Source organism: Marmota marmota, unplaced genomic scaffold, assembly GCF_001458135.2.
Source record: "Marmota marmota marmota unplaced genomic scaffold, marMar, whole genome shotgun sequence".
Lineage (NCBI taxonomy): Eukaryota > Metazoa > Chordata > Mammalia > Rodentia > Sciuridae > Marmota > Marmota marmota.
In genome coordinates, this window is record NW_026000240.1 from 18,402,517 (window position 1) to 18,429,654 (window position 27,138).

Genomic DNA, 27,138 nt, shown 5'->3' on the forward strand with positions numbered 1-27,138 from the left:
TGTGTCTGTGTGTGTGTGTGTGTGTGTGAGAGAGAGAGAGAGAGAGAGAGAGAGAGATTTGCTAATAAGTAAAATAATTAAGGGTGGAAAACTAAGTCAGAGCCAATGCCGCTTGTGGCATCTCCAGCATCAGTGTGCAGTGAGCACTTCGTGAAAGCAGGTAAGGCATCAGTACCTGTATTAAAGAAGGTACCTCCACTAGATAACAGCAAGAAGAAAAAGAACATGCACAGATAGCAACGGCTGACCTTGCTTTTCCACCAGACTTGAGCTTCCCATTCGGTAAGTATTATTCTCCAGATTATATAGGATTCTTTCCACTGTTTTAACCTCTGCTTACCAAAGCACGACCTTGAACGTGGCAGCGTTTTCTCAACGACTTAGCCTATCGACCCCAACCCAAGTAAACCTCCGCTGCGCTCTTCAACAGGAATCAACTCAAAAGTGTTTCGCCTATATGTTTAAGGTATATTTATCTCAACAATTCTCTCAGTTCCTTGGGAACTGTGCGCTTGGGGATCCCAGCTCAGGGAAGCTTATTTCAATGCTGGACTTGTGAAGAAAATGTGCTGCAGCAAACGACTGGAGCGCGCAGGCTGCCAGGGAACTGCGACGGCCGTCCAAGGAGGCAGCCAGCCGTGTGCAGGGCTGCGCGGGAGGCTGCAGCTGCTGACGTGCCCGGTGCAGTGTTTTGGTGACATCTGAAAAGGCAGACAGATGTTGGAAGGACAAAGTGACCACACTGAGCAAGGCACAAGGTAAATCTAATTTAAATAACGGTAGAAATAGAGAGCTTTTCACAATGATAAAGCAGTTCCTGTTGGGGATTACAGGAGTCTCTGAAGATTGTTAAACGTACTCTCATTTCAGCTCTGCCTTTCCATCCACCAGCTACCAATTCATTCTCTCTCTCTCTCTCTCTCTCTCTCTCTCTCTCTCTCTCTCTCTATTCTTTCAACCTTGCCTTTATCTATTAAACACACACATTAGCCTACACCCTGAAGAATGGGTAGACAAATAATTGCTGATTGGTCTCATGTCTGCAGAGTACAGTTTCCTGCTAGTAATTTCTGTCTCTTCCTCTGTAACATATCCTCCAATGTTTGCCTAAGCCAGGAATTCTCAGAATACTCCCATTTCATTTGGACTCTTTACAGGAAAAGAACCTTAGGAACTATTCAATGTTGGAATTGAGCACAACAGACCTGGTGGACACCCCATGACAAAGATGCTATAGAGACTGATCATTTCAAAGAAAACTATTCAACTTAGTCTTCTTAAAGAAAATATATAGTTGAAAAGAACTTCTATGAACCAGCTAAAATTTTACTCCAGCCGTGGGCCTAAAAATCTTAATTATGGAATACGTTTTTCTGTAAAGTCTTCATACACAAAATTTCAAAATAAGAGTCTTTTCCAACTGGTGAAGAGGGACCCTCCAGAGAGATTTGCTTCACAACCATGTCTCCCTTGCTTTCAGATAAACTCTACTGTGTATCTAGGATCCTTTTCCTTTATTCCTGATTCTTTGGATCAGTGCCTTTTTTTATGTAGGCCGAAAAAAAGATAATGTGAAATCTCTTTCTTAACCAAAAAAGGTGATCCCCCTATCCCAGTCCTCAAGCGCAGATATCTCAAGAGCTATTCCTTCCCTGCTTTAAAGAAACAGGGAGGTTTAATGTGCACATGTGAGACATTGAATTGCTAATTCAAATGGCACATTATTGATTCTAATTATATTTTCTTTTCAGAGAGGGGATGAGTTCTGTCATTTCATTTTTAGTGAGAAAGTGACTCACAATTTTTTAAAAAATAAGTAGAATATTGATCCCTGTGCTTTGCCGCTCCACTTGGGCACAATTTCCCAGAGTGAGAGCCAGGCCTTTGCAACTCAGAGTTCTAGGGATATACTGAAAAGCTAATAAATGAACAAATGAATGAAGCACTGTATCAAAGGAGCAGGTTTGAATAAGATAGAAAAGAAATGCCCTCTGATATAACTCAGTTGGTAGAGTGCTGGCCTCACATGCACAAGGCCATAAATTCAATCCCCAGCACCAAGAGAGAGAGAGAGAGAGAGAGAGAGAGAGAGAAATGCACTTTGATACAAAGTTTATTCCCCAGGGTGAATAAATAGTTAATGGAGCTGGTAGCAGTGGCTCAAGCCTGTAATCCCAACTGCTGCTCAGGAGGCTGAGACAGGAGGATAATGAGTTCAAAGCAAGGCATTAAGCAATTCTCCGGGACCCTGTTTCTAAATAAAATACAAAATAGGGCTGGGGATGCTGCTCAGTGGTGGAGTGTCCCTGAGCTTAATCCCTGGTACTCTCCCCCCAAAAAGTTAATGGAATAAAAGAAGTTACATTTCCCCAGAGGAAAAACACATCCGTTTACATTAAAGGATTGGATTTTTCATATTTAATAGAGTAGTATAAATCAGGAAAAACACCTAAAATAATGCTATTTTTCCCGTATTTGCTTTTCTTACTTCCTGTGTTTATTTACTCCTAACTTATCTCATTCACAAAGAATTTTACTACAGGAAAGTGTAAATCCAGGGGCCAGACTTATGCATAGAGATGCATGTCTTAGGTGTTGCATGATGGAAAATTATTGCTGGACTCTTATTTTAGTAGACCATTCCTTTGATATCTCTGAATGAAAGACACCTGAAATATAGTTCATTTGCATACCATGCTCCACCTCCAGCGGTCACTTTCATAACTGGCTATTCATACAATTTGTTATTAATTATTGTTACATGACATGGTGTGATAGGACACATGAAAGCAATAATACACACATAGGTGTTTGTATTACTCAGATTAATGCAGCAAGATCTCTGGATGCTGCCTTCTCATATATTAATATTTAGGGGCCTTCCAATTAATTCCCCATTACACTGACCAAGCCTGTACTGGAGGGGGATGTGGAAATGAGAGCTCTCCTCCAGTACTCTTGGTAATGTAAGTTGGGACAAGTACATTGACGATCAACTTAGTGGTTTTTACTAGAGATGAAGAACTTCATATCCCATAAACCGGCAATTTCGATCTTCCACTTAGAGCTCCAAAACACAAGTCCTCATGTGCATGACAACCATGGCTTCCACCATGGAAACTACATCACTGTCCATAAAGGACAATGACACAGCTTGTGTTCATTAGTTTCATAAAATGGAATAACCACAGTGTTTTAATGGAATTGTATACATTGCGATGAATTTTTAAAAAAACATAATTTTAAGTGAATAAAATGTGCTTCAGATGCCATTTAAAATAACATTTATATAAATTAAGGAATAAATTTCTGGGCTGGGGTTGTGGCTCAGCAGTAGAGTGCTCTCCTAGCACCTTCCAGGCCCTGGGTTCAATCCTCAACACCACATAAAAATAAATAAATAAACAAAATAAAGGTATTATGTAAAACTAAAAAATAAATATAAAAAAGAGAAACAAATTTCTCTCACTTCATACATATTTGCATATGTACCTGTGTATATGTATAAATAAATATGTATTTAAGTTGTGTGCGTAATTTTTAGGAACACATAAAATCGGAGGCAGAAGAACCATAAACCTAGTGAAGTATTCCCAAAACTGGCTCATCTGGTCCTTGTTCTGTCCCCACCTGTAGGCTTACATCCTGCTCCATTTTCCCAGATGCTACCCAGAGCATATCAGTGTTTTTGTTTTGTTTTGTTTTATAACATGTAACATTGCTTTTCTATTACTATACAGATTTCAACAAATTGCAATCGTTCCCCTGCAACTAAAAGAGACTATTTAGATAAACCTCTCTGCTATGAAAATGTAAAGTCAAATATCTAACCATTAAACAATGGGCAAAGTTCTGAACAATGGTGCACTATTGAATGGAAAACCCTCCAGAAACAGTTATGATATGTGCTGGAAAACTGCCATAAGCAGGGGATAATTTTCTAAGAATCAGGTTGCAATTTTTTCTCCACTCTGTTGATAAGGACTGAGGCTGGGGGATAGTAGAGGCTTTTCTTTCAGGAGGAGCCAGGACAGGAACACAGAGCTCTTTAGGTAGAGGCGGAGCCTCACCCAGAAGAGTAGCCGGATGGACAGTAAGGAGTTTCCTGGGAAGGGTCAAGGCCTTTGACCTTAAGTTTTCTGAGATTCATTTTCAGGTTTCCTTTTTTAAAACTGCAATACCATTCTGTGAGTTTGGGGTTTGGATTTTATCAGTTGACATGCCCACCTTGTATTGGCTGTTTCCTGGAAACCAAGTGGGGACCAGAAAAACAGCACTTTGATGGCAAAGTGAAACAGATGCCTTTTGAAAAGTTTTACCATGGCCCAGCATGGTGGCATTAGCCCATAATCCCAGGAGCTTGGGAGGATGAGGCAGGAGAATCACAAGTTCAAAGCCAGCAACTTGGGAAGGCTCTAAGCAATTTAGTGAGACCCTGTCTCAAAATAAAAAATAAAACAATAAAAAGGGCTGGGGATGATGCTCAGTAGTTAAGCACCCTGGGTCCAACCCCTAGGACTCCCCACCCGGGGAAAAAAGAAAAAAGAAAAAGAAAAGTCACAGTACAGAGCTGAGTGGATGGTGTGGCCTTCTTGAGAATTAGTGGTGGCCCTGGTTCTTTGCAGGCTGCAGGTGTTAGGCGAGGAGCACCAGTAGCAGGAAAGTAAAGTGGGTGGCAGCACCAATCTGAGCAGGAGCACAGGCAAGGCTGGCTCAGGGTGCTCAGATCAGGGTTGCTAGGCTGCCTGAGAGGACAGTGTCAGGACACATGAAACAGCTGAGAGTTTCAGCAGAGAGGTTTTTAGGTCCTCCTTCAGAAAGACTAAGGAACAGGAAGGACTAGAGAGAAGGCAGTCACAGATAGGTGAAGTCTAGGCCTTTAAAAGGAAATACACAAACTTTCCAAGGAGGCACATTCCTGTAATCCCTGCCACTCAGGAGGCTTGAAGCATGAGGATCACAAGTTAGAGACAGGCTGGGCAATTTAGAGAGACCTTGTCTCAAAACATAGAAAGAAAAAAGGACTGTGGACATAGCTCAGTGGTGGAGAGCTTGCCTAGCATGCAGGAGACCCTGGTTTCAACCCCCAGGGAAGGAAGAAAGTTGATACTGCCTGGCAAGACAGAGGCAGAATGCACCAGAGAAGTAGTCAATAGCCTTTCCAGGTGAGGTGGCCTGGAAAGTCCCCATTGTAGATTAAATATTGAAAGATCCCTTCAATTATTTATATGGGTATATTCAAATAAAGTGATGTTTTACCTTGTATGGGTCACATGTGTTCAATTTACTTGGATTTTAATTTTTATTTTGAAGTTAGTGCTCTGCAGAAAACCAGAATTAAATAGTCAATTATAACCAGAAGTGATAAAGCTCCTTGTGTGAGAGTATAATTAATATCTTTGGATGAAATTTTTGCCAAAGCCCATGCAAATATTAAGAAACTTAAAACACGTATAGTTTCATTTAGAAATGCAAATCATATTATACATCTTTTGCAAAATGACAAATAAGACAGACTTTTCAACCTGAAACATCAAAAAGTAGGAAAAAATTAAAAAAAAAAAAAAACTTCTCTTTGCCAAAAAAGATCAAAAACTTTGACAATCTATGTCCTTTGAGGACTATGTTGAGTTTTTTTATTACTACACCTTAAGAAGCCACTTAACTATTTTTAAAAGCAGAAAGTGTTACTGGTAATGCAATAGAGACTTCAGGTTTGACCTCCTTGAATTGAGCCACCTAGGGCAATTGACTTGGTAGGCAACATCCACAAGGTCACCTGGGCAGTGGAACTTAGAAATGCGAGCTATGTAGCCAAGCAAGGTTAGGGCATCTTTCCCAGTACACAGTGCATTCAATATCTGTATGTTTTGATTGATTTACTTTGTGAAGTTATTGAAGGTTTATATTTCCCAATGTTTCTAATTAAGCAAATTTAATTTTAATATGAAAAATAAAAGTTTACTTGTGTGCATAAAATTGAAAATACATTCTCTTCTTGTTTTCTTTCTTTTGGGGGAGGTAAGGAGTAGGGGACCAATCCTGAGAGAAAAATAAAAATAATGATGTCCAAATAATTTTTTAACTTTATTTTTATTTATTTATTTGTTTGTTTGTTTGTTTATTTATTTATTTTTATGTGGTGCTGAGGCTCAAACCCAGTGCCACACATGTGCTAGGCAAGCCCTCTATCACTGAGCCACAATGTTCAAATAATTTTTAACATATCAAGAATTGCATTTATAATTGTGAAAATCGTGAAAATGTCTTTGGATGAAATTATTGCCTGAGAGGACAGTTTCAGGACACATGAAACAGCTGAGAGTTTCAGCAGGGAGGTTTTTAGGTCCTCCTTCAAAAAGACTAAGGGACAGAAAGGACTAAAGAGAAGACAGTCACAGATAGGTGACATCTAGGCCTTGCTAAGGTGTTTTACTATCATGTCTGGCACAGGAGACTTTAGGAAATAAAAAAACATAATCTTGCTGATGTAAAAGTGAAACGAAATGTGAACATTTCAAAACATACAAAACAACTAAGTGGAAATTAGACTCTTAAGATAAATGTCATATGCCTTCCTGTCTGACTTTTATTAATTTTGAGTATTTTCTTCAGATACCTAGTTGTATGATGGTTTCTGAGTAGTGATCACCTTTGGTGACAGATTCGTCTCCCCCTGTTGTCCAAACAGATAAAATCAAGCAGTCTAGAAACAGCGAGGCTCTCCCTTCCCGTTATTTGTAAGCTGTCAGGAGGGAGACAGACACCTTCTGAAGTTTTATGCATGCTGTTTTCTCTCCTTGCTGCAACAAGAAAAGCCTTTCATTTTAACCTGGCTGTTTTTGAAGAAGTGACTCAGACAACTTCATGGCTTCTAAAGGTAAGAGTAAATATAGCCAGCTAATAAATTATCCTTCCAAATGACTAAAAACACAGTTATTGAGGTGTTATACTCAGCAAGACTGATACATTGTGGGCTGCTATTTGTTGCTTTTGAGTTTCTCATTTTAAAATTTTTTACTTAAAGGAGTACACAGCATTAACACACACACACACACAGGCACGCACGCACACACTTTATCTCATAGAATGTAAAAATTCAAATGTAAAAAAACATGTTTGCTTTCATGAATTTAAATAGCACATTTAGAAAAAGAAGAAAGCTTCATACCAAAAATTGAGAACGAGAAAATTGAATGTCAAACCTAAGGAAAAGATGAAGTTCTGAATTTAAAGGGATCTGAAGAAAACTTTTCGCATCTTAGTGAGAAGGCTTTTAAGTACAATTCAATAATTTTTAATTTCCCATTTGTTATGCAAACTATGTGATAAAGTATTTATAGGAAGAACACAAGACTATGCAGTATTCAGGGAAGAAAATTAAGAATGTGTAATTGCTAGACTAAATTTGATTAACCACAAATGAATATTTCTTCTGGTTTATGAATTTAAAAATTTTCACAATTTCTTTGATAGTAAATTAATTTAAAAGAATCTAAAATATTTAATTTAAGCAAGGGAATCAATTAGGGACTTTGGAGACAAGGGTCTGGTAAATTTTTTATTATATCCTTAAAACTATAGAAATGCTGTTAGTGTTTTCTTAAGTTCTCAAAATATGTGGGTTTTTCCCCCTCCAGGGAAATAAGTTGCAATTTCCCAGAAAACACTTGTGTAATTGTATAAAAATGAAACTGTAACATGCCTTTGTTCCATTGTCAGAACAAACATTTAAACTCAAGGCTAAAAGGCTTTAGCATAAAGAATTATGATTTGTATAATTGGTGGAAACTTTTAAACCTATTTAAAATAAGTCCGAGAAAGTTTATAATATCCTAAATTCAATTAATGAACTATTAAAATATCCATACTTCCTTTCTGAAAGCACAGTTCAGACAGTATTTAACATTAAACAAATAATTTATTCTTTCCATTTTATTCACTGTTTAATATAGGTCAGTCCCTGAGAAAAAGAAGGAAAACTTACAGGCCAATTTTAAAATACATACAAGAAACAGCAAAATGTGAATTTTAATACATGCATACTTCATTGTCTATATTTAAAGGCAAGCAAAAACCTTGATCAGAATTTTCTTTCATTTAATAATAACACTAACACTTATTCCAAAACTCTTCATCACTTTATGAGAGTTACAGCAACACGGTAGCCTGTAAGGTAAAGAGTTGCAGAATACGTAAAATATTTATAAGCTGGTTATACATTTTTAAAAGAGTAGATAGAAATTCAAAGCCAGATAGAAATTCAAAGGATTTCCTTCTTCATCTGGTGGTCTGGGTCTTTGAAGAAACTTGTGACTAGAAAGCAATGCTATGATCAAAATGTGATTAATCTACCCCCCAAAAGCAGTGATGTTCTGTAATGATAAGGACTTAAGACTAAACTTAGAGGCAAAACTTTGAGTGGAAAAAGAACCCCCCTTCTGCAGTTTACTGGTAAAATTTAACACACGGTGTGGTTATAACACTGTAATAGGCCCAATAGTTCTTCAAAGAATTGAAGTAACAATAAAGCTATATTTTCAGTTAGAAATATTGTTTGACTAGATGATAATATGACTAGATTGTCATCATCATAGATCTAAACCCTTTTTGAGGATTTTTCTTCAAGTTTATGTGAAGACACTACTTGTAACTTCATAATGGTTTCTGGCCCATGAACCTATATTGTTGGTTAGCATCCCCCAGGGAATACAGGTGAGGTGGACATTTCATAAGCAGGTCCATCTGCATTACTAAAGCAGAGGGCAGTCTGAACTGGAGGACATCATGAGGAATCCTGAGGTCTGGAAACCCTGGTTCAGTATAAATAAGTACATTTAAGAACAAGTTGTCCTCAAATTGAGAACAAGTTTGAGAAAAGAACAAGTTTCTCTGGGGAAGAGAAACTACCTCCAGAGGTGATTGCCATGTAAACTGATATCTCAGAGAATGAAGCAAGTGATCTCAGGATGACGATGTCTCTCAACAGTCTGAGACAGAAACACAGCAATATTCCATTCCTGAATAAAGACTTTGGGCACTGAATCCTCTGGGTTTCAAGTGCACCAATGCTTAAGGACCTGCTGTGAGTTTAAAGACCCGAGAACTTGGGGAGGAACGTACAGTCATTTGCCCAACACTTAATAACCTACTGCACTGTGTTACAGCAATTTACAAGATAAAATTGGAGCAATTTGACAATCTTTAAAAAAAAACCGGGGGGGGGTGGGGAGTGAGATAGATCCTAATAATCTTATTCCAGATATTGTGTTAGAAATTAATCTTATGTACTTTTTATTTTATTGGGAGGTGTGGTACCAGGGATTAAACTCAGGGACACTCAACCGCTGGGCTACATCCCCAGCCCTAGTTTGATTTTATTTAGAGACAGGGTCTCACTGAGTTGCTTAGCGCCTCACATTGCTGAGGCTGGCTTTGACCCCACGATCCTCCTGTCTCAACCTCCCAAGCCGCTGGGATTACAGGCATGCACCACCGTGCCTGGTCTTACGTACTTTTTAAATTGCAAGATAACATATGACCATTAAAATCCATAAAGAGCACCCTGTTGTTTTGTTGTTTCTTAATAAAGGTGCATGCCTGTAACCACCAGCAAGAGAAAGATGTGCAATATTTCTGGCACTCCCTGAAATTTCTGTTTAGAACCATAACCCTGCGTTCCCATGTTCATTCCAAAAATGAACCTCTACTCTGAATTTTATCACGGTGAACTAGTTTTCTCTACATCATGTTTTTGCCTCTGTGTTTTTTGAAAATTAATGATGGCAGTGCTTTTGGCACTAATACTGGAAAAGGATGTCGATTGCCTTTTAATATTTCCCAGATGCCGTTGCTATATTGGCACTTACCTCACCTCCCAATTCTGAACTAGTGTTACATAGTCTTCCAGTAGGACTCACACTTGGGATCCCATTTCAGGGCCCCTTCCCGAGAGCAAGAGGAGTTCGAAAGCTTGTCTTTTCTGACCGTCCAAGATCTAAGAGAAGTTCAGGATGGGATTTCTGGGAGAAGCAAACTGTTAGAGTATCATCAGCTCTATTTCAATGGGGTCAAATGACACATTTTTCCATTTGGTCATAATAGTTGAGCATCTCCTGTAAAGATTCTAAATGTCAAAGACCTGTACAAACTTAGCCATCCTACATTAAGAATAATAAGCCCAATTTCGTCCCGAAGCCTTCACATTCAATAAATAAATGGATCATCTGGCAATTGTCCTTCATTAACATTATATGTACACCCAATGCTAATGAGCCTGTCATTGCTAGAATCAAATTATGTCAGTATCCAAAAGGTCATTCCTCGAGTGTCTTTTATTTCCTCATCATTTTTAATACCCATCCAGTTGCTCATTCAGGGTATACTTGAGTTTTCTTAGTGATAGGAAATGTATTATCTTCAAAGGAAATAATGCATTTTTTAAAATTTATTATTATTATAGTTGAGATGCAATAGACAGAGAAAAAAATATGCCTCTTGTATTAGTCAACTTTTCATTGCTGTGACAAAAATATTCAACTAGAACAACTTAGGGGAGGAAAAGTTTATTTTGGCTTGTGGTTTCAGATTTAGAAAGGGGACCAACTTCGTGGCTCTGGGCCCAAGACGAGGTGCACATCATGGTGGAAGGATATAATGGAGGAAAGCTGCTCAGCCCCTGGCACCATCAGGAAGTGGAAGTGGGGATTTCAGGGGCTACAGGAAAGATGACCCATCTCCTACAGCCACAACCCACCTCCTACAGCCACACCCCACCAGCCTACAGTTACCACCCTGTTAGTCCATTCACACTAGGAAGGATGGATTGGTTTATAGCTGTCACAATCCAATCAGCTTACCTCCAAACATTCCTGCATTCGCATAGGAGCTTTGGGGTGACACATCGCATCCAAACCTTAACACCTCCCATAAACATACTTTCATGAGTTTGGTGTCATTTTTTAATTAACAGCATTGTGATGTATTTTTACTGATATATATGTTACTTCAATATTAATATGTGCACAATGAGATATAACACTTCTTCAAAAATTTTGAGTAGGTATTGTAAATTTCTCTTTTGTATAAATCCAGAACCAGTTTCCTTGTCCCTTCCATTCATGTGTCTTTAGAACAGTCAGAATCACATGCACCTATTGCATAATGAAATTGCAGCCAACTAGATGAACAAATAGAACAGTGGTCCCATGAGATTATTGCCTACTGATGTCTCAGCCACCTTCCTTTGTGAACTATACTTTATGGTGTTCACACAATGAAATTGCCTTATGACACATTTCTCAGAACATCAATCCACTGTTGAGCAATGCTTGACTGTACTTTGTTTACATAATAGCCTCTATCATTTCTGAAAATAAGTCTTTGTTAGTCATGCTCCACACCTACACCCAATCTAAAACAACACAATGCACTAGCTAAATCTACCTGCAAAATTCTGATTCTTTGTGGAAAAAGATGAGAAGTGAAAACACTTTTAGTCTTTGAAAAAAGACTCATTATCCAATGACAGAGACACCCAAATGGTAGTTACATGAGAAGAAAAAGAGCAACTACTAGGAGCAAGTCTATCATTTATACTTTAAAATTTAAAAAAAAAAAAGACTTTTGTATGCATCATGTTCAGGCGTTATACATAATATTATGAAGAATAATGTATAATAAATACATTAATATTATACCCTATAGTAAATACATAAATAACATCCCTCCATATTTGAAGTTCCAAATCGGAAATTCCTTTTTCTCTGACTTAGGGGTCAAGTGTTAGTGGCAAAAGTGGTGTAAATTAAAGAAAGGCCACTAAAACGAGAGCTGCAAGAGATTATCTGAGCTAAGAAGTAACGTATTTTAAGATGGAGTAAATGAGTTGGCCTTAAGATTAAATATGTGTTGAGACTTTCATTCTCTTGCAGATGCACATACCCCAAAAAGCAGAGGGCTGCCTCGTTTTCTTCCTGGAGCTCCAGACACAGAGCAAAACCCTAATCCAGGAAACCAAGAATGGCGGCCAGGTCTCACTCCACCAAGCAGCTTCTTGCCAACAGTCTGCCTCCCCCCTGGTCTAGAATATTTAAGCCAGGTATTTACATCTTTCTGTTTCTATGAATTTTTCCCCTTAAAATTAATACAAACTTGATTTCTTGCTTTTTAACCAAGTTTGAAAGATCTTGACCAATAATTTGCTAATGTGAGAAAGACATTATAAAACATGAAATTATAAAATATTAATTTTAAAGTTATTTTGGAAGACATTTGTTTTATTGTTGCTTCTATTTTCCTTATTTACTTGACAGAGTGATGACACTAAGTATTTTTGATAGAGCTGTTTAGCACATTTATCTACCTTATGTTCATTGCTCAAGGTGTTGGGAAATTTACCCTCAAGGAATTGTCTCATATGCTTAAGTCACTTACCGCCATTTAATTAAAGAATATTTATTGAGTATGTGCCATACTCGAGGCATATAAAAAGCATGAAACCTAGTCCCTCTCACCCAAACATTCTGCATTATTTTACAACAGGCAAAACAAACAAAATGTTTATAAATAGCACAAGCCTGTGTACAAAATCAAGGTGAACACAAACTTGTAAAATATTCAGGGATACCAAGGAGAGAAATGTTATACTTCAAAGAACCTGGGGGCTTCTGCAAAGAAGTGAGAATTCAACCTCTTCAACTGAATCTCCAAAAGAAGATGAATATCCGAGGGAAAACAAGTCATCAAATTAACATTATCATCTTCTGATACTGTACATCTCTAGACCAATGGCTCAAAAGATCATATTACTATTAGGTACAGTCACTGTTCTGGTCATTGGAAAGGAAGTAGTGATTCAAACCTTGTAATAACTCAGTCTGAAAAGAGCATCATCCAAATTACATAGCAAAAAAAAGCAATTGCTCTGTGTATGTATATGTGTATGTATGTGTGTGTGTATGTATAATTGCTTTTGCATTTTATCCTATCAAAGATTAGAATCACACTAATATTGAGATGTCAGCACATCTGCTGCAATCTTCAGCTTGTCTGGCATTATTTCAACTATAAAGTCTCTCTCTTTTATCAAAATCAAATCTCTGTGTTAATTCCCTTAAGGTACAAAAGATGTCTGTTATGCCCGATAGGGTTTAAGCTGCATGCAGCATATGTTCCTGGGAAAATGTTTATAATTGCAGATGCCTCCTCCAGAAACCCATTGGCAGACAAATGTACTTCAGAGACTGGAGAGCTCAGGGAGATGTGTAAAAGAGCTGGAAAAGCCAACCTACCATCTTCCATCTGCAGAAAGGATCAGCTGTAATAGCTGACTAGAGTTGATTAACTGCTGCAAGCTGTTTGGGAATGTTGTCAGACAAGGTTTTGCCAAGTATAAAAGTGATATACCAGTGCCAGAGGGCTGAGGTTTGATGATCACATATGGTCATCGCATATCCTTCTTCCACCCATGAATGATGACACACCCGGGGCCAGATGCTTGACACAAATACAATTTTTTTTTTTTATAATTCAATGAATAGACATATGAACTCTTTGGCTTCAGTCTAAAAGGTAGAACATTTCCTAAAAATAGATTTTTGCTAAACTTTTTTCAGAAAACAAAATATACCACAAAATTATCAAACCATTTACATGGAAAGGGAATGATAACCTACTTTATACTAAAAGACATGTATCCACTTTAAACCACATACAAAAATAAATAAGCATTTCAAAGGTGTTCCATCATGGATCTGGAAGACACACGAAAACAAATGAATTTTTAGGTGCTAATTTTGAACTAAAAAATCCATAAGTATTAAACAAGATCATGAACATTTGGTGATATTACATTTTCGATAAATAAATGAAGTCTATAATAAAAATCCTTATATATATTAAAAAGTTAAATGATTATTAATTTTTATTTTATTATATATGAATCAAACTTATGACTATTGAGAGTATCATTTTCAAAAACAAAGATAAACATACATATATACTTACATAAGACATCAGTTAAATCTAAGAACAAAATTAATGGATGCTTTGTAGATTGGATTTGCATTCATAATAGTCAATGGCATTTTATTCTGTGGTGTGAAAGGACAATTAATTATCACAATTTACTCACCTATAGGTAAGACTAGTAAACTAAAGGCACACATAATTTGCAATTTATTTTTGAAATACATATATGAAATGAAATCAATGATACCTGTAAACTTGATTTAAAATATTTTAAAAAGAATTGCATCTGAAGCTGAATATCCACGGCTGTGATTGTGTTTTCATTTCTACAGCTCTCATACTTAAGGAATAATTTACTTGCCCTGACACCTGAATATATAATTCAATCTGTTTAAAGTTTGCAACACTTTCTATTTCACCAACCAATAGAAAAGGACGGAAAGGGCCCATTTGGACCTTGGTTTATAAGTGCCTCAGGGCTATTTAAAGGAAACTACAAGAACAACCTAAGTCAAGATGCTCAAATCCACGAGGCTTGTCCACAGAGAGAAATCAAATCCAATCTTATTACAGAGGATGAGGTAAGTATGAGAGTGAGGAAAACACAGAGGAAGGGCATGCAAGCTTTAGAGTGTCCCTTAAGAATTCTTTCCTCTTGTCCCTTGGTCTAGTGATGGCAGTAAAGTGAAAGTCGAAGGCTCGTCCAAACTGGTGGCCCCTTATGTACGCTGTGATCTTGGGATATTTCCTGAATTTTTCTGGAACTGTTTCCTCATGCATTAAATTAGCAATATCTATCTGAGTTTTTGTGAAGATTATATCAGAGATTAGGTTAAAATATGTAGCACAGTCACTAACCCCATTGTAGCCAATTAGTAACAACCACTACATCAGAGAGGTACAATTTCCCTTTTCATTGTGAGGTCACTCTCAATTGATAGTTTCAGATTTTCAAGACTAAAATTCAACTCATGGCACCAACATTCAGAGTTCCTAAACTCAAGCACCTTAGACCTGACCCCACAGATGTCAATCACTAAGCTACTTCTGCACAAATCCACTGCTAAATAATCACATAGACCCTTTTGACACCTTTTCTTTTCCCACGATTCATCATTTTCCCAGATGTAATGCAACACACTACAAAAGACTTTTCTAAGTTTTTAAGAAATTGTCTGCCACAATTGTTGATACGGTTTTGGAATAAAATTATTTTGAGAAAAATATTTTGGGAATCTTAAAAAATAGTCCACATGTAGTCTTTTATCAATAATCAGATTTAAAAAGAGGAAATGGTATAGATTTTATCCCCAACTCAGGATATACAAATGAGGGGATAATGTAGCTTCAAATTTTCTGGGTATGTGGTATTCAATCGAGAACCAAGTTTTATCAATCATTGGCTTGGTTCAACAATTCCTGGAGTGTTTATTAATGTGATGCAAGAATAAAGCGCAGAAAATTTGGAGGTGAAATAGAGAGTGAAACATTAGAAAATAAAATGATCATCAGTATTTTCAGTGTTCATAATTTTGCTTAGTGAATTTCCATCCTTATTTTATTTTATTTTATTTGTGTATGTACTGGGCATTGAACCCAAGGGTGCTTTGCCACCAAGTCACATCATCCCCAGCCCTTTTTTCACTTTTTATTTTGAGACAGGTCTTGCTAAATTGCTTAGGGACTCACTAAGTTGCTGAGGCTGGCCTTGAATTTTCAGTCCTCCTGCCTCAGCCTCCCAAACCACTAGGATTACAGTCATGCGCCACTTCGCTCAGCTCTTCTTATTTCTCTTAAAAAATCATTTGCACTACATACTTTTTAATGTCATTTCTTACCTGTCTTGGATAGCTTATGTGTGAAAATTGATCTCATTGTAATTATGTTACAAATTTATGTCACTATTCAGTAGCAAATCTCTTATTCTGCTTAATAGATATTTTGTTGGGATCTACTGGTTTCTTTCTTTCTTTCTTATTTTTTTTTCTTTTGTAGCCCAAAGGTAAGTGAATGAGAGATGTTCATAGTATAACTTCTTTTAAAATTTAATTCCATCACTAAGAGGAAGGAGCTGTGACTGAGGAATAGGGTTTGAAGGGAGAGGTTAGTCATTCAAATCATCATTGTCACTTTATTTCTTTGAGTTTTAAAACATCTTAGGTCTTATTATTCAGAGATTAATAGAAATTTTTTCAAAGGTTATCTTCTTTTCTTTCTTTCTCTTTCTCTCTCTCTTTCTTTCTCTCTCTCTCTTTCTTTCTTTTGTTTTTGTTTTGTTTTATTTATTGTGACAGAGAAAGTTAGCAGAATTAACCACTGTTGCTTTTCCTATTCTTGGCAATTGTTTCCTTCAGTTTTAAGGGTTCCTGTAAAATTTTTGTGTGAATATAAAACATTTTATCCTCTTCTTAATTATGAAATGTGAGCTGTTTTCAACCATTCTAATAGAAAACATGACAATCATCTGTTTTGTGTATTATAGTAAGGAGATTAATAGTAATCTCTCTGGATGTTTTCAAAGCATTGTGATGTAATTCTTTTTGTTTCCTTTCTGTCATCTTTTCACAGTTAGACCTGATAATTATACACCAGCAGGTGGAGCTTCTCGGAAGTAAGTGTATTATCTTCTACATTTATTAAAATTGTTGAAAATATTTTAGTTCTCAGAAGTTTCTTTACATCTAAATATGTTCAACTGAGCTGGAGATGTATCTCAGAGGTAGAACGCTGGGGTAGCACATGTGAGGCTTTCCTAGACCTGGGTTCGCTCCTCAGCACCACATAAAAAATAAGCAAATAAAATAAAGATATTTTGTCTATCTACAACTATAACAATAATAATAATAATAATAATAATTTGTACCATAGAGTTAAATATATAGAGAGAAGAATTATATCAAAATGAGCACTTGGTCTTTTATTTAATAAAATCACCAAGTAAAAGAATTAGTATGATTTAAATACAAATAGAAAACTCTAAGTCTTTGGTGCTATTACTATCCAAATTCTCACATTACATTTAATGTTAAATAAAAAAATGTATTTTAGCATTCCCAAAGATGTTAGTCATTTACATTTCTTAACAGGTTCAGAAATGGAAATAAAGGTTGAGACTAAATAACAAAAATCTACCAAAATTATAATACACCACGGTTTTATCGGTTCCTCAGTGATTCACCAAACAGGAAAATTATTTCTCAGGACACAAATATATGAGGATGACTAACTGATTTCAAATTACTTAAGTGTTTTCTGTTCTAAATAGTCTATGTTATTCCTAAAATGTTTCAAAATTGAGATACATTATTAAATGGAACACAGTTGTAGATGTATTACCAGATAGAGATTTAGACACAATCATCACTATTACTATAAGTTGTCCCAAACTTGCATAACAATGATGAAGCTATTATTTGAAAAGTAGAATCTGGATAGCATTGGTTCTTTAGCAGACAAGTGCATGAGTAGTAATAGTTTGGCAATCACAGTTAATTAATTACATAGCTTTGTTCTCAGATTTTACCTTGATAAATAGATAAGACCTCAAATTTTAGAGCATAGAAATAGATTTATATAAAGAATAACAACCTCTACTTATTTTAAAGGGTTGATACTGACCTAAACATTATTTTATAAAATAAAATAACTTTTTTCTCTATTAGTGATACTTGGCACTGAGACTTCTAACAAATATGAGATTAAAAATGGCTTGGGACAAAGAATTTATTTTGCAGTGGAAGAAAGCATTTGCTTCAATCGTACTTTCTGTTCCACTCTGCGATCCTGCACCCTGAGAATCACAGATAACTCAGGTCGAGAGGTGATCACAGTAAACAGGCCCTTGAGGTGTAATAGCTGTTGGTGCCCTTGCTACCTGCAAGAGGTTAGTCTCTGAATTTTTCTTTTGTTCAAGGTTAGTCATTGTTTCTTTAAGTGATATGATATTTGTCTGGAGCTATGGAACAATTAACCTTTCCAGTGTTAAATTAGTATGTTGCTCTTTAGGATCAGAAGAGCTTGAGGATTTGGGGAGTCACTAAATTTTTCCCTTTCCAACCAAAGACAGGTAGCCTCCATGATGTTAAATGGTTAAGACAGCTCATGCACATGAGATGCACCTCTTGGACTTCTGTACTAGATATATTGTTGTGACATCTATACACTCCACTCTGGACAGATGCACCCTTGTCTTCTGCAAGAGTAGTAAAGTTCAGGAGGTGCTAATGATGCTATTAGTCTAGAGGCAATGATTCAGTCATTTAATCATAAAATACAATAGCTTTTTATCATTATTTAATTGACCTATAGCAATAACTTTCACTGACATATTAATTTAACTTGACACCAAACTTTTCCTTACTTTATTGACTTTTATATGTCATTTCTATGAGCTAGTGAACAAGTTTCACTCTGCACTTTTTGTAGTTAAGGAAACTGGGGTTCACAGAATGGAGGCGCTTGTTCATGATCACACACCAAGGGAATGTTATTTGTCAAGCTTGATCTAAGTGTCCTGATCCAGTCCCCAGATTCTCTGTTGAAGTCCTGTATCCTAAGTATTGTTCTAAGTGTTATCAAAAGCTCTGTCCTTGGACCAATGCCAATCCAATAACAAGGACACAGTTTTGAGAGAAAGGAAAAAAAGTTTTATTACTTTGCTAGCAAAGGAGAATCAACAGGGGACTGCTGTTCCAGAGGTTGTGGTTCTCCCCACTAGGAGGAACAGGAGGTTTTTAAAAAGGTGATTCAAGGGCTCCATTCCATATGTTCTCTGTGTTAATTTGGGAGATAGTCATTTCTGAGATCTTCTGGTGCCATCCCCAAAGTCTGAATTAATTTGTTCCTGTAGTGGTTGTGTGCTCACGGACACATAACTCTTCCTAGGATGGGGAAGAAAGGTAATTCTGTTTCCCCTGAGAGTAGGGAGGGGGAGAGAAAATGGGGGGGAAAGAAAGAAACGTCCGTTTTTAAAATAAGTCATAGTAGTAGAGCAGCAAATACTATATTTCAATCATAAAGTGGAACACTGTTACATAAATACAAGGGCAATAAATATTCAAACAGAAGACAGTTACTTAGGGAAGTTTCTAACAACATCTATTGAAGTTATTTCTCTGACTATTTATGAAAAAGTACCTGGCTAAACCATAAGATGTCTCATACACGGAGCCCAAGAATTTTCTTTTGTGTGTGTGTGTGTGTGTGTGTGTTTGTGTGTGGTGCTGGGGATTAAACCCAGGGCCTTATGCATGTGAGGTAAGCATTCTACCAACTGAGCTATATCCCCAGCCCTGAGAATTTGCATCTTTTATGAGGATTTTGAAGGTTAATATGCCCCAAGATGTTGTAGTCTGCATAATAATAATTATGTGTCCATGAAATTTACTGATAATTGATATTTTATAACATAGTAGCATAGTGGAACATAAATTAAGATAAAATGTATCTTGATACCCATTAATATTTATTAACTTGGTCAAAAGTCCAACCAATTATTTAAAAATTGATCTTGGAACAAATATGTCATCCTTAGCAATTCTATTAAATTCACCTCTTTGTATCTAAGAACACTATAGATGTGCACATAAGACCATGAATTCAGTAAGGAAAGTCTAAAGGATATTGGATGATGGAGAGCTGATTTAGCTTCAAAGCCAAAAAATTATATTTAAATTTGTAAGGAACCCTTACTTATCATCATACAGAAGAATTTGATTTGACCTCCATAGATATGAAAGGGTAATGGAGTCAAATTACACTTTGGAAGGCATGAACCTTACTGTTTGTTTAATAACTGTAACTCTGTAAAAGGAATTTTCTTTTAATCAAGCACAAAGAGGCTGGAAAAACTTGTGAACATTTAATGATTGGTAAAGGAGGCTTCAAATAGACATGTGTTGTGGCAACAACTGAGAGGAAGTCAGTGGTGAGTTACCACAAGGTGAATGGCTATGCTTGACCAGCTGCCTGAGATGAAAGGTACGAAGCCAGTGGGCTAGGTCAGACATTATGTTGCGGGGGAGGGGACACTGGTTGACATCTTTAGAAGCATATATTTAGAAATATTTGTAGAATACAAAAAATGATATCATAACAGCATATACTGTTTAGAGGTAAATTTGTATTAGAATGTAATTACAATATAATAACCTTTAAAAATCTCATTTTATCTTTATCTTTTCTGACAGTTAGAAATCCAAGTCCCTCCGGGTACTGTAGTTGGTTATGTTGCTCAGAAGTGGGACCCCTTTCAACCCAAATTCACAATACAAAATGCAAACAAAGAAGATATTTTGAAAATTGTTGGTCCTTGCGCAACATGTGGCTGTTTTGGAGATGTGGATTTTGAGGTATGATTGAAATAATGAATAAAATTTTTTACTTAGGTCTTGATTTTTTGCAATATTATTTATTTTTTAAAATATTCAAATCATGAAATATCCATGAAATAAATTTAGAAAATAACATATTAGTGAAATCTAATAAATCAATATGTTCCACACCAACAATAACTTAAAGTTGCAGATGCTAGTTCAACAATTAAAAAAAAATACTATAAATATGCCATCCTGACCATGACATCTGCAAGCATTTTTTAATTTTTTAAATTTTAATAAAAAATTAATAATGATGATCATTATTAAATATATTAAAATATATATTTTTTTTTGCTTTGAAGCTAAAGCTAAAGTACACTTTTCCTAAAAGGGTACTTAGCTATTCTATCTCTTTTCTTAAAATAGTAAGTGCCTTATTGTTTTTGATCTAAATTTTTGAACACCAAGCTTTCTGTATATAAAGTTACATTTTTTTTAAATAATCAAGTTTTCTGATTTTGAAAGAGAGTGGTACATCCTAATTTGGGTGAATTAGATTTATACAGAATTACAAGCATACATGGTATAAAGCAAATGTGTACAGTTCAGATCACCTAAATTATGTGTCTTCTTCTTTGTAGACCTGATTGTCACATAACCCAGTTTAGATATCATTTCAGAAATGCATTCCATTAAAATATTTAAAAACTATGATTGTAAGAGTTGCTAAATTTCATTATAAAGTAATCCACTCTCAGTTTTTTATAATTGAATGTTAAAAGAGATAATTATAAATTCAGTTAGTAACAAAATGAAATATCTTTACAGATTCCTCTAGACATATATCTGTAGGCAGAGGAGATAGCTTAATTTCAAGTGTATATTTATTTTTTTATTCATTTTTTCAGTTTTCAGACTTCCAGGAACATTATTCATACATTGCAAAATTTGCAAAGTGAGATGGGCTAGTTCCACCCATTTTGAAAGGATTTGGTGTGGCTTTTTAAATGGTTAATATAACTGAGGAGAAGTAAAACATAAGCTTTAGTATTGATGGTATAGAAATGTCCTAGGTAACATTCATTCTTTTCTGTCTTCTACCACTACATGGAAAGCGAAAGACCATATTAAATAACTTTCAGTGTCAGAATGGGAAACAGGGAAAAGAAATGCATAGTTGATAAAGTTGAATTGTAGACTCTTTCTAGCTGACAGGGTAGTCTTTAGTGTCAGATTATGATTTCCTTTAATATACATTAGCTTACAGTGTTTTGTAAAGTTAAAATATGACTTAGGGTTGGTTAAAAAGGAATGACAGCAAATATCTGAGTAGAGTGTAAAGTAATTTAATAATATGTAATAATGTTTTAATAATTATAAAATCAACTATAAAAATGTTTAAATTCACAAATTTTCTGTGGAAATTATTTTAATTATTTCTAAAGCTTTCTCAAACATATTTTTGTGTATGTATGTATATATATATATATATATATATGCATTAATAAATATGTATTTTTTTAGTGGTGTATTCAGGCTTAAAATCTGCACCATGGTTAAAGGAATTACCTTCCTGTTTAGACCATATAATTGAACTGCTGCCATCTTGTGGTTTCCTGGACTTAATTATTTATTGCTATTATATTCTCCATCTGCATACAAAAAGGGGAAAAAAATGATGTTGGATTAGAAAACTATCAGAGAAGCATGATTTCTGAAGAATAAATTAGAAAATTACATTTACAGTCTTGTGCTTATATAAAAGGAATGAATAACATGAAATGATCTTTGGAGATGATGAATAAATTAATTCATATCTCTCATGAAGTAAGCATCCTGGAAAATGTGCAATCATCTCTTTTTGCCTTCAAATTTGATAGCTCTTGTCTTTTCAAAGGTGAAAACCATGAATGAAAAGCTTACCATTGGGAAGATTTCAAAGTACTGGTCAGGATTTGTAAATGATGTCTTCACAAATGCGGACAACTTTGGCATCCACGTTCCTGCAGACCTAGATGTGACAGTCAAAGCAGCCATGATCGGTGCTTGTTTTCTCTTTGTAAGTGTGGTCTTGGGGGTTTGAGTGATTTTTCTTCTCCTCACCTGTTCATTTCCACAGAGCTAATCCCAGTTTACACAGTTTTGACCTACAGGATGTGTTTTGTACACGGAAGTGTAGTTTAGGACTAATGTTCTTCATAAATCTAAATTTAATAGCCTTCATTTCTACCGGGTGGCCCCACTCCAGCTGCCTAATGGCCCTCAGGGATTTATGCCCTGTGACATGGTTCTCGTCTTTTTCTCATAAACTGAGTTTCCTTCCCTTTCAATGTCAATTTTTATTTTTTTTTACTTATTTTCACTTTAACTGACAATATATAAATATAGATGTCACATGATTTATCCTGAGTAAGAATCAGAGCAATTCCATTGCTTAGCTCTTAGCTAGGTGCTGTTCAGAATGAGAAAAGTGCAGTTTTTTAAAATTCTTTATATTTGCTGAATATGGACACATGAGATCCAGAGCTTCCAATTGCCATCATAACAAAGATATGCCCTTATTCTTACTTTCCAACTTATAACATTCTTGAAACCATTTTTGGATGTGTGGAGACTGGTGGCCCCATAAGTCAAGTAGCACTTGGGCTAAAATGCTTGGTTATCTTATGATCCTAACCCCCCTTGAACATCTCCCTCTACCACTTCACTACCACTTACCATGCTCACAAAAACTCACAAAATTTTTCAACAAACCAACATTCTTCTCCATATTTTCCTGTTCCTCAGTTTTAGGATCGTAAATCTTATGGGTTCTGTTAATGTACACAGCTGACAGTCCTATGCACTGAGTCTTCCCAGAACACTTGGAAAATACATGAACTAAGAAGAATACTGTAGTGACATCACTGCTAGACACTCAGAGCTTATCACAGAAATAGATGGATAGAGATGGGGACAGAGAAATTGGGACAGAGAGGGACAGAGCATCTAATGGAGATACATATTCACTGGGAATAACTAATAGCTGACATTCACTACTTTTTTGTAAGATTATAATATTATAAAACATTCACACTTTTTTTGGCCAATGTAGGTTTCAAAACAATTTCTTATGCGATTTTCCAAGATAAATTATTTGCTCAGATTCATAATTCATAATTTCAAAATAAATTCATAATTATTTGCTCAGATTATGAATTCGTAAATTCATAATCTCCTACACTGACTTAAAATATCTACAATTGAAGTCTGCTGTCTTGATCAAATTTCGACTGAGACACAGTGCTGATTTAAATGAGGTTTCCAAGTTATTTATATTCTCAAAATTCAACATGTAAGTGTCATGAAGCTTAAAACTTTTCAATTTTCCTCCTACTGATAAATCACATGTTGCTGGAACACCACTGGGAAATATAATTGCTTTATATAATCAAAGCTTACAAGTCAGACTCTTGATCCTAATTGTTGCCTTTTGTAAATTCACTCATACCCAGTTTATTTATTTGTAGGATTTTATGTTCTTTGAACATTCACTAGCTGGATTATAACAAGCAAGATGATGAAAACAATAAAATATGCAGAATATATTTCAGTGAGTAAAAGGCAATTTGAATGATCTCTTTCCCTTTGAAGATGTCTATATTTGACGCTATCTAATTCTTTTTCATTTTATTCTAGATATCCCTTGGGCCCTGGATTTCATTTCTGAATGGTTTGAGTATTTTTCTCTCTTTTTTTTGTAACAAAATGTTAATTATTATATTTATTAAAACATAATTTAATGAGGCAATTATCCAGCTGTGAATGCATGACAGCTAAATACACAATTACTGGCCTGAGCACAAGGTTGTTTTGAGAGATTACCATTCTTTCTTTTTATCCTTTTGAAGTTATTGCAATGGTAAGCATGAAAGATGAGAACTAAGGCTTTCAGAATCACTGATGAAAATTCAATGTTTAGAGAATACTTTGAAGTTTTTTCTGGTACTAAGGGTAGTTACTAATCAAAAGGACTGAATGTCTAAAATATTTTTTTTCAAAAGTAGTCCCTTTTGACTTTGTTTGCTAATGTTCTTATTGTAGTGAGCTATTTTTACTATTTATATTGGAAAAGTTACAGGTTGGAATAAATAATATGCTTACAGATGAGGAGGAAAAAGATGGTATCAATCAATTCTAGGGGCAAGAGACACAGTTATATTGCAGAAGGAAGCTCATATTTACAAACCAAAGCCTATGTAAATATCTACTCATGCCAGAGTTTTAAATAATCCTAAAAATAGATTTCTAAATTAGCAGAGGCAGTATTTTCTAACAGGAATTTTATCTACTTGCAAGGAAATTTCAGCCAATTGTGGGGTCTGAATCTTTGAAAATGAAAAATGATCAACTCTAGCCTTTTAAAAAAAGCAAACAAATAAAAGCCAAACCTATGAGGCAAATGTAGAAATTAGAGAGCAAAGTATATTCCATTTATCAATACCTTCCACTTCTTAATTCTGTGGAATTTTCCCAGTTATTTACCTGCACTGTCCACAATTTCCAAAGCCCACCCAAGAGGAAAATTCTTTTTTATGAATGACAACAATTCTTCTCCCCTTTTTGAAATGAGGGAACAGATTTTTTTTTTTTTAAGCAAGGCTCCACATTAGAATTACACAACTACCCAAATTTCCATGCGCGTGTGAAAATGTTTGGAGAACTGTTGTTCCCCAGTTAGAACAGGGAACAAATTCCAAGCATCTCTTACTAAGAGGATTGTTTGAAATTAGGAAGCAGTCATCTCCTAGAAATATATGTGGCAGGTTTATTTATTTTTTTTCCTAAATGGTCCATAACTATCCATTTTGTTCCATGTTCTGATTTAAGGTCCTTATGTTGTATAAAATGGAAAGGAACCGAGAGCCTCTTCCTTGTTTTCTGGTTTAATTTCCTATAGCATTCTTTTTGGGAGGTCGGTGGGGGGTGTACCACAGATTGAACTCAGGGCCACTGGACCACTGAGCCACATCCCCAGCCCTTTTTATATTTTATTTAGAAACAGGATTTTGCTGAGTTGCCTAGAGTCTTGTGATGCTCTCAGTCTGGCTTTGAATTCAGGATCCTCCCACCTTAGCCTCGCAAGTCAGTGGAATCACAGGAATGTACCACGGACCTGGCTCCCAGAGCATCCTTTGTTCTCTCTTTACATCTTCACTCCTTTCATGAACACCCGCTCTTGGCATGCAGAAACCATAAATTACCTCTCCATCAACCACAAAAGATCTTTACCTGGAGCATAATAGTATGGATACTAATCAAAAAAGTAACCAGTTTTCAGAAACACACAGCGTTTCTCCCAGTCATATCATCCCTGATTTCAGTGTGACTGGAATCAGTGTCATCTGCATGTGGGAGCAACACAGATATGGAAGGGAACCCAAGTTCCATTTGCAATGGCGATCACCTTCAGTCCGGCGCTGCTATTTACTGGCTGGGCAGCCTTCAACCTGTAGTCCTCTGGAATCTTCTCTGGTTCTCATGTTACCTTGCAGAGTTGTGGAAAGGGCAGCTCAGTCTATTTCAAAGAAAGTGTGTCATTTATGATCCTTTATAACAAGCTAAGGGAAATAGCATTTTAAATCTGATGCATATTTACTAATAAAATGGAGAACAATCGTTGCTATGGCTTGAATATTGGCTCCCTCCAAACCCATGTTAAATTTAATTGCTGTTGTAACCATAACAAGAGGTCGTGAGGGTTCTAGTTTCATAAGTGGATTTAATGCTTAATAAAAAGACTTTCAAGTGCAGGATAATTTCCTCCAGCCCCTTCCTGTCTTCTGCAATGTGAGAAGCAGCAATCCTCCCCTCCAGGGAGCACCATCTTGGAAGCTGAGACCAGACCCTTTCCAGGCACCTCCTTGGGACTTGATGGTGAACTTTCCAGGCTCAGAAATTGAGAGAAATAAACTCCTGGTCTTTATAAATGACCCAGCCTCAAGTATTCTGCTATAGCAGCAAAAATGGACTGAGAGCATTTCTAACCTTTCCAAGGATTTAGTACCATGCTCTGAGTTTCTGGTGGGATGTAAAATTGAAATGCAATGAAGGAAACTAGACAATGTCAAACTTGTGTCCACCTCTGTGCCCTGCACCCCTGCTCTGTGTTGCACATTTTCTTCTTAAAGATGATTCTGCTGTCCTATCTTCTGCTTGTCCTTAATTTTTTTATTTTTGTGATTGGTGTCATAACCTTCACGGCTAAGACTTTCTCTATGGAAAGAATGGGGAAAGGAAAACACTATTTGTAAATGTTGCATTTTAATATGACAAACTGCTTTAAAGTTTAAAAAATATATATTTAAATAAACCTTAAAGGAACTATTAGAACTATTCAACACACACATATCTAATGGAGTCTCACTAAAGATAAAACTCCTTCGTAGAGTATAGGACTCATTTTCAAGTTGACTCAATTTGATGAAATCCTCCTGAAGTACATTGTTCCCAGGTTGGCACATTACAAAAAACTAAGTCCTATGGGGCCTCTCCTTCCTCATTAAAGGCTAAAATGTGTCAGGAGCTGCCCTGGATGCAGAAGCCTTTAAGTCCTGATGCACAGGGTTCTGAACAATTATTGCACCCCACAATAACTTAGGCTTTACCTCTGCTTGGATAATGAGGTGTGGCTCCAGGAGTAGGCGTCACCCGGTGGGATTGAGTTACACTCACCTGTTCCTTTGTAATCCTACCCCTTTGCCCTTTTTGGGATAGAATATTCCATGGAACAGCCTCCCCTAATAAGACTCCAGTTTTGAGGCCTGCTCTCTCTCTTTCCTGCCTGCCTTTCCTCCTTTGTGGGAGCTAG

General features: G+C 36.0%; 1 protein-coding gene across 2 annotated transcripts; it reads left to right on the forward strand.

Moving 5' to 3' along the window:
• On the forward strand, positions 1–26,475 carry Plscr5 (phospholipid scramblase family member 5). 2 transcript variants are annotated; one of them, XM_048794022.1, is made up of 9 exons: positions 1–758; positions 6,814–6,880; positions 11,934–12,100; positions 16,540–16,582; positions 17,634–17,854; positions 20,160–20,321; positions 22,186–22,347; positions 23,798–23,880; positions 23,967–26,475. In XM_048794022.1, exons 2-8 carry the CDS (start codon positions 6,868–6,870, stop codon positions 23,834–23,836), a joined length of 807 nt encoding a protein of 268 aa, XP_048649979.1. In that variant the 5' UTR covers positions 1–758; positions 6,814–6,867; the 3' UTR covers positions 23,837–23,880; positions 23,967–26,475. The 2 variants fall into 2 exon arrangements, with proteins under 2 accessions (XP_048649979.1, XP_015342455.2); XM_015486969.2 differs by having other exon boundaries at positions 3–758; positions 6,692–6,880.
• The last annotated feature ends 663 nt before the right edge of the window (positions 26,476–27,138 follow it).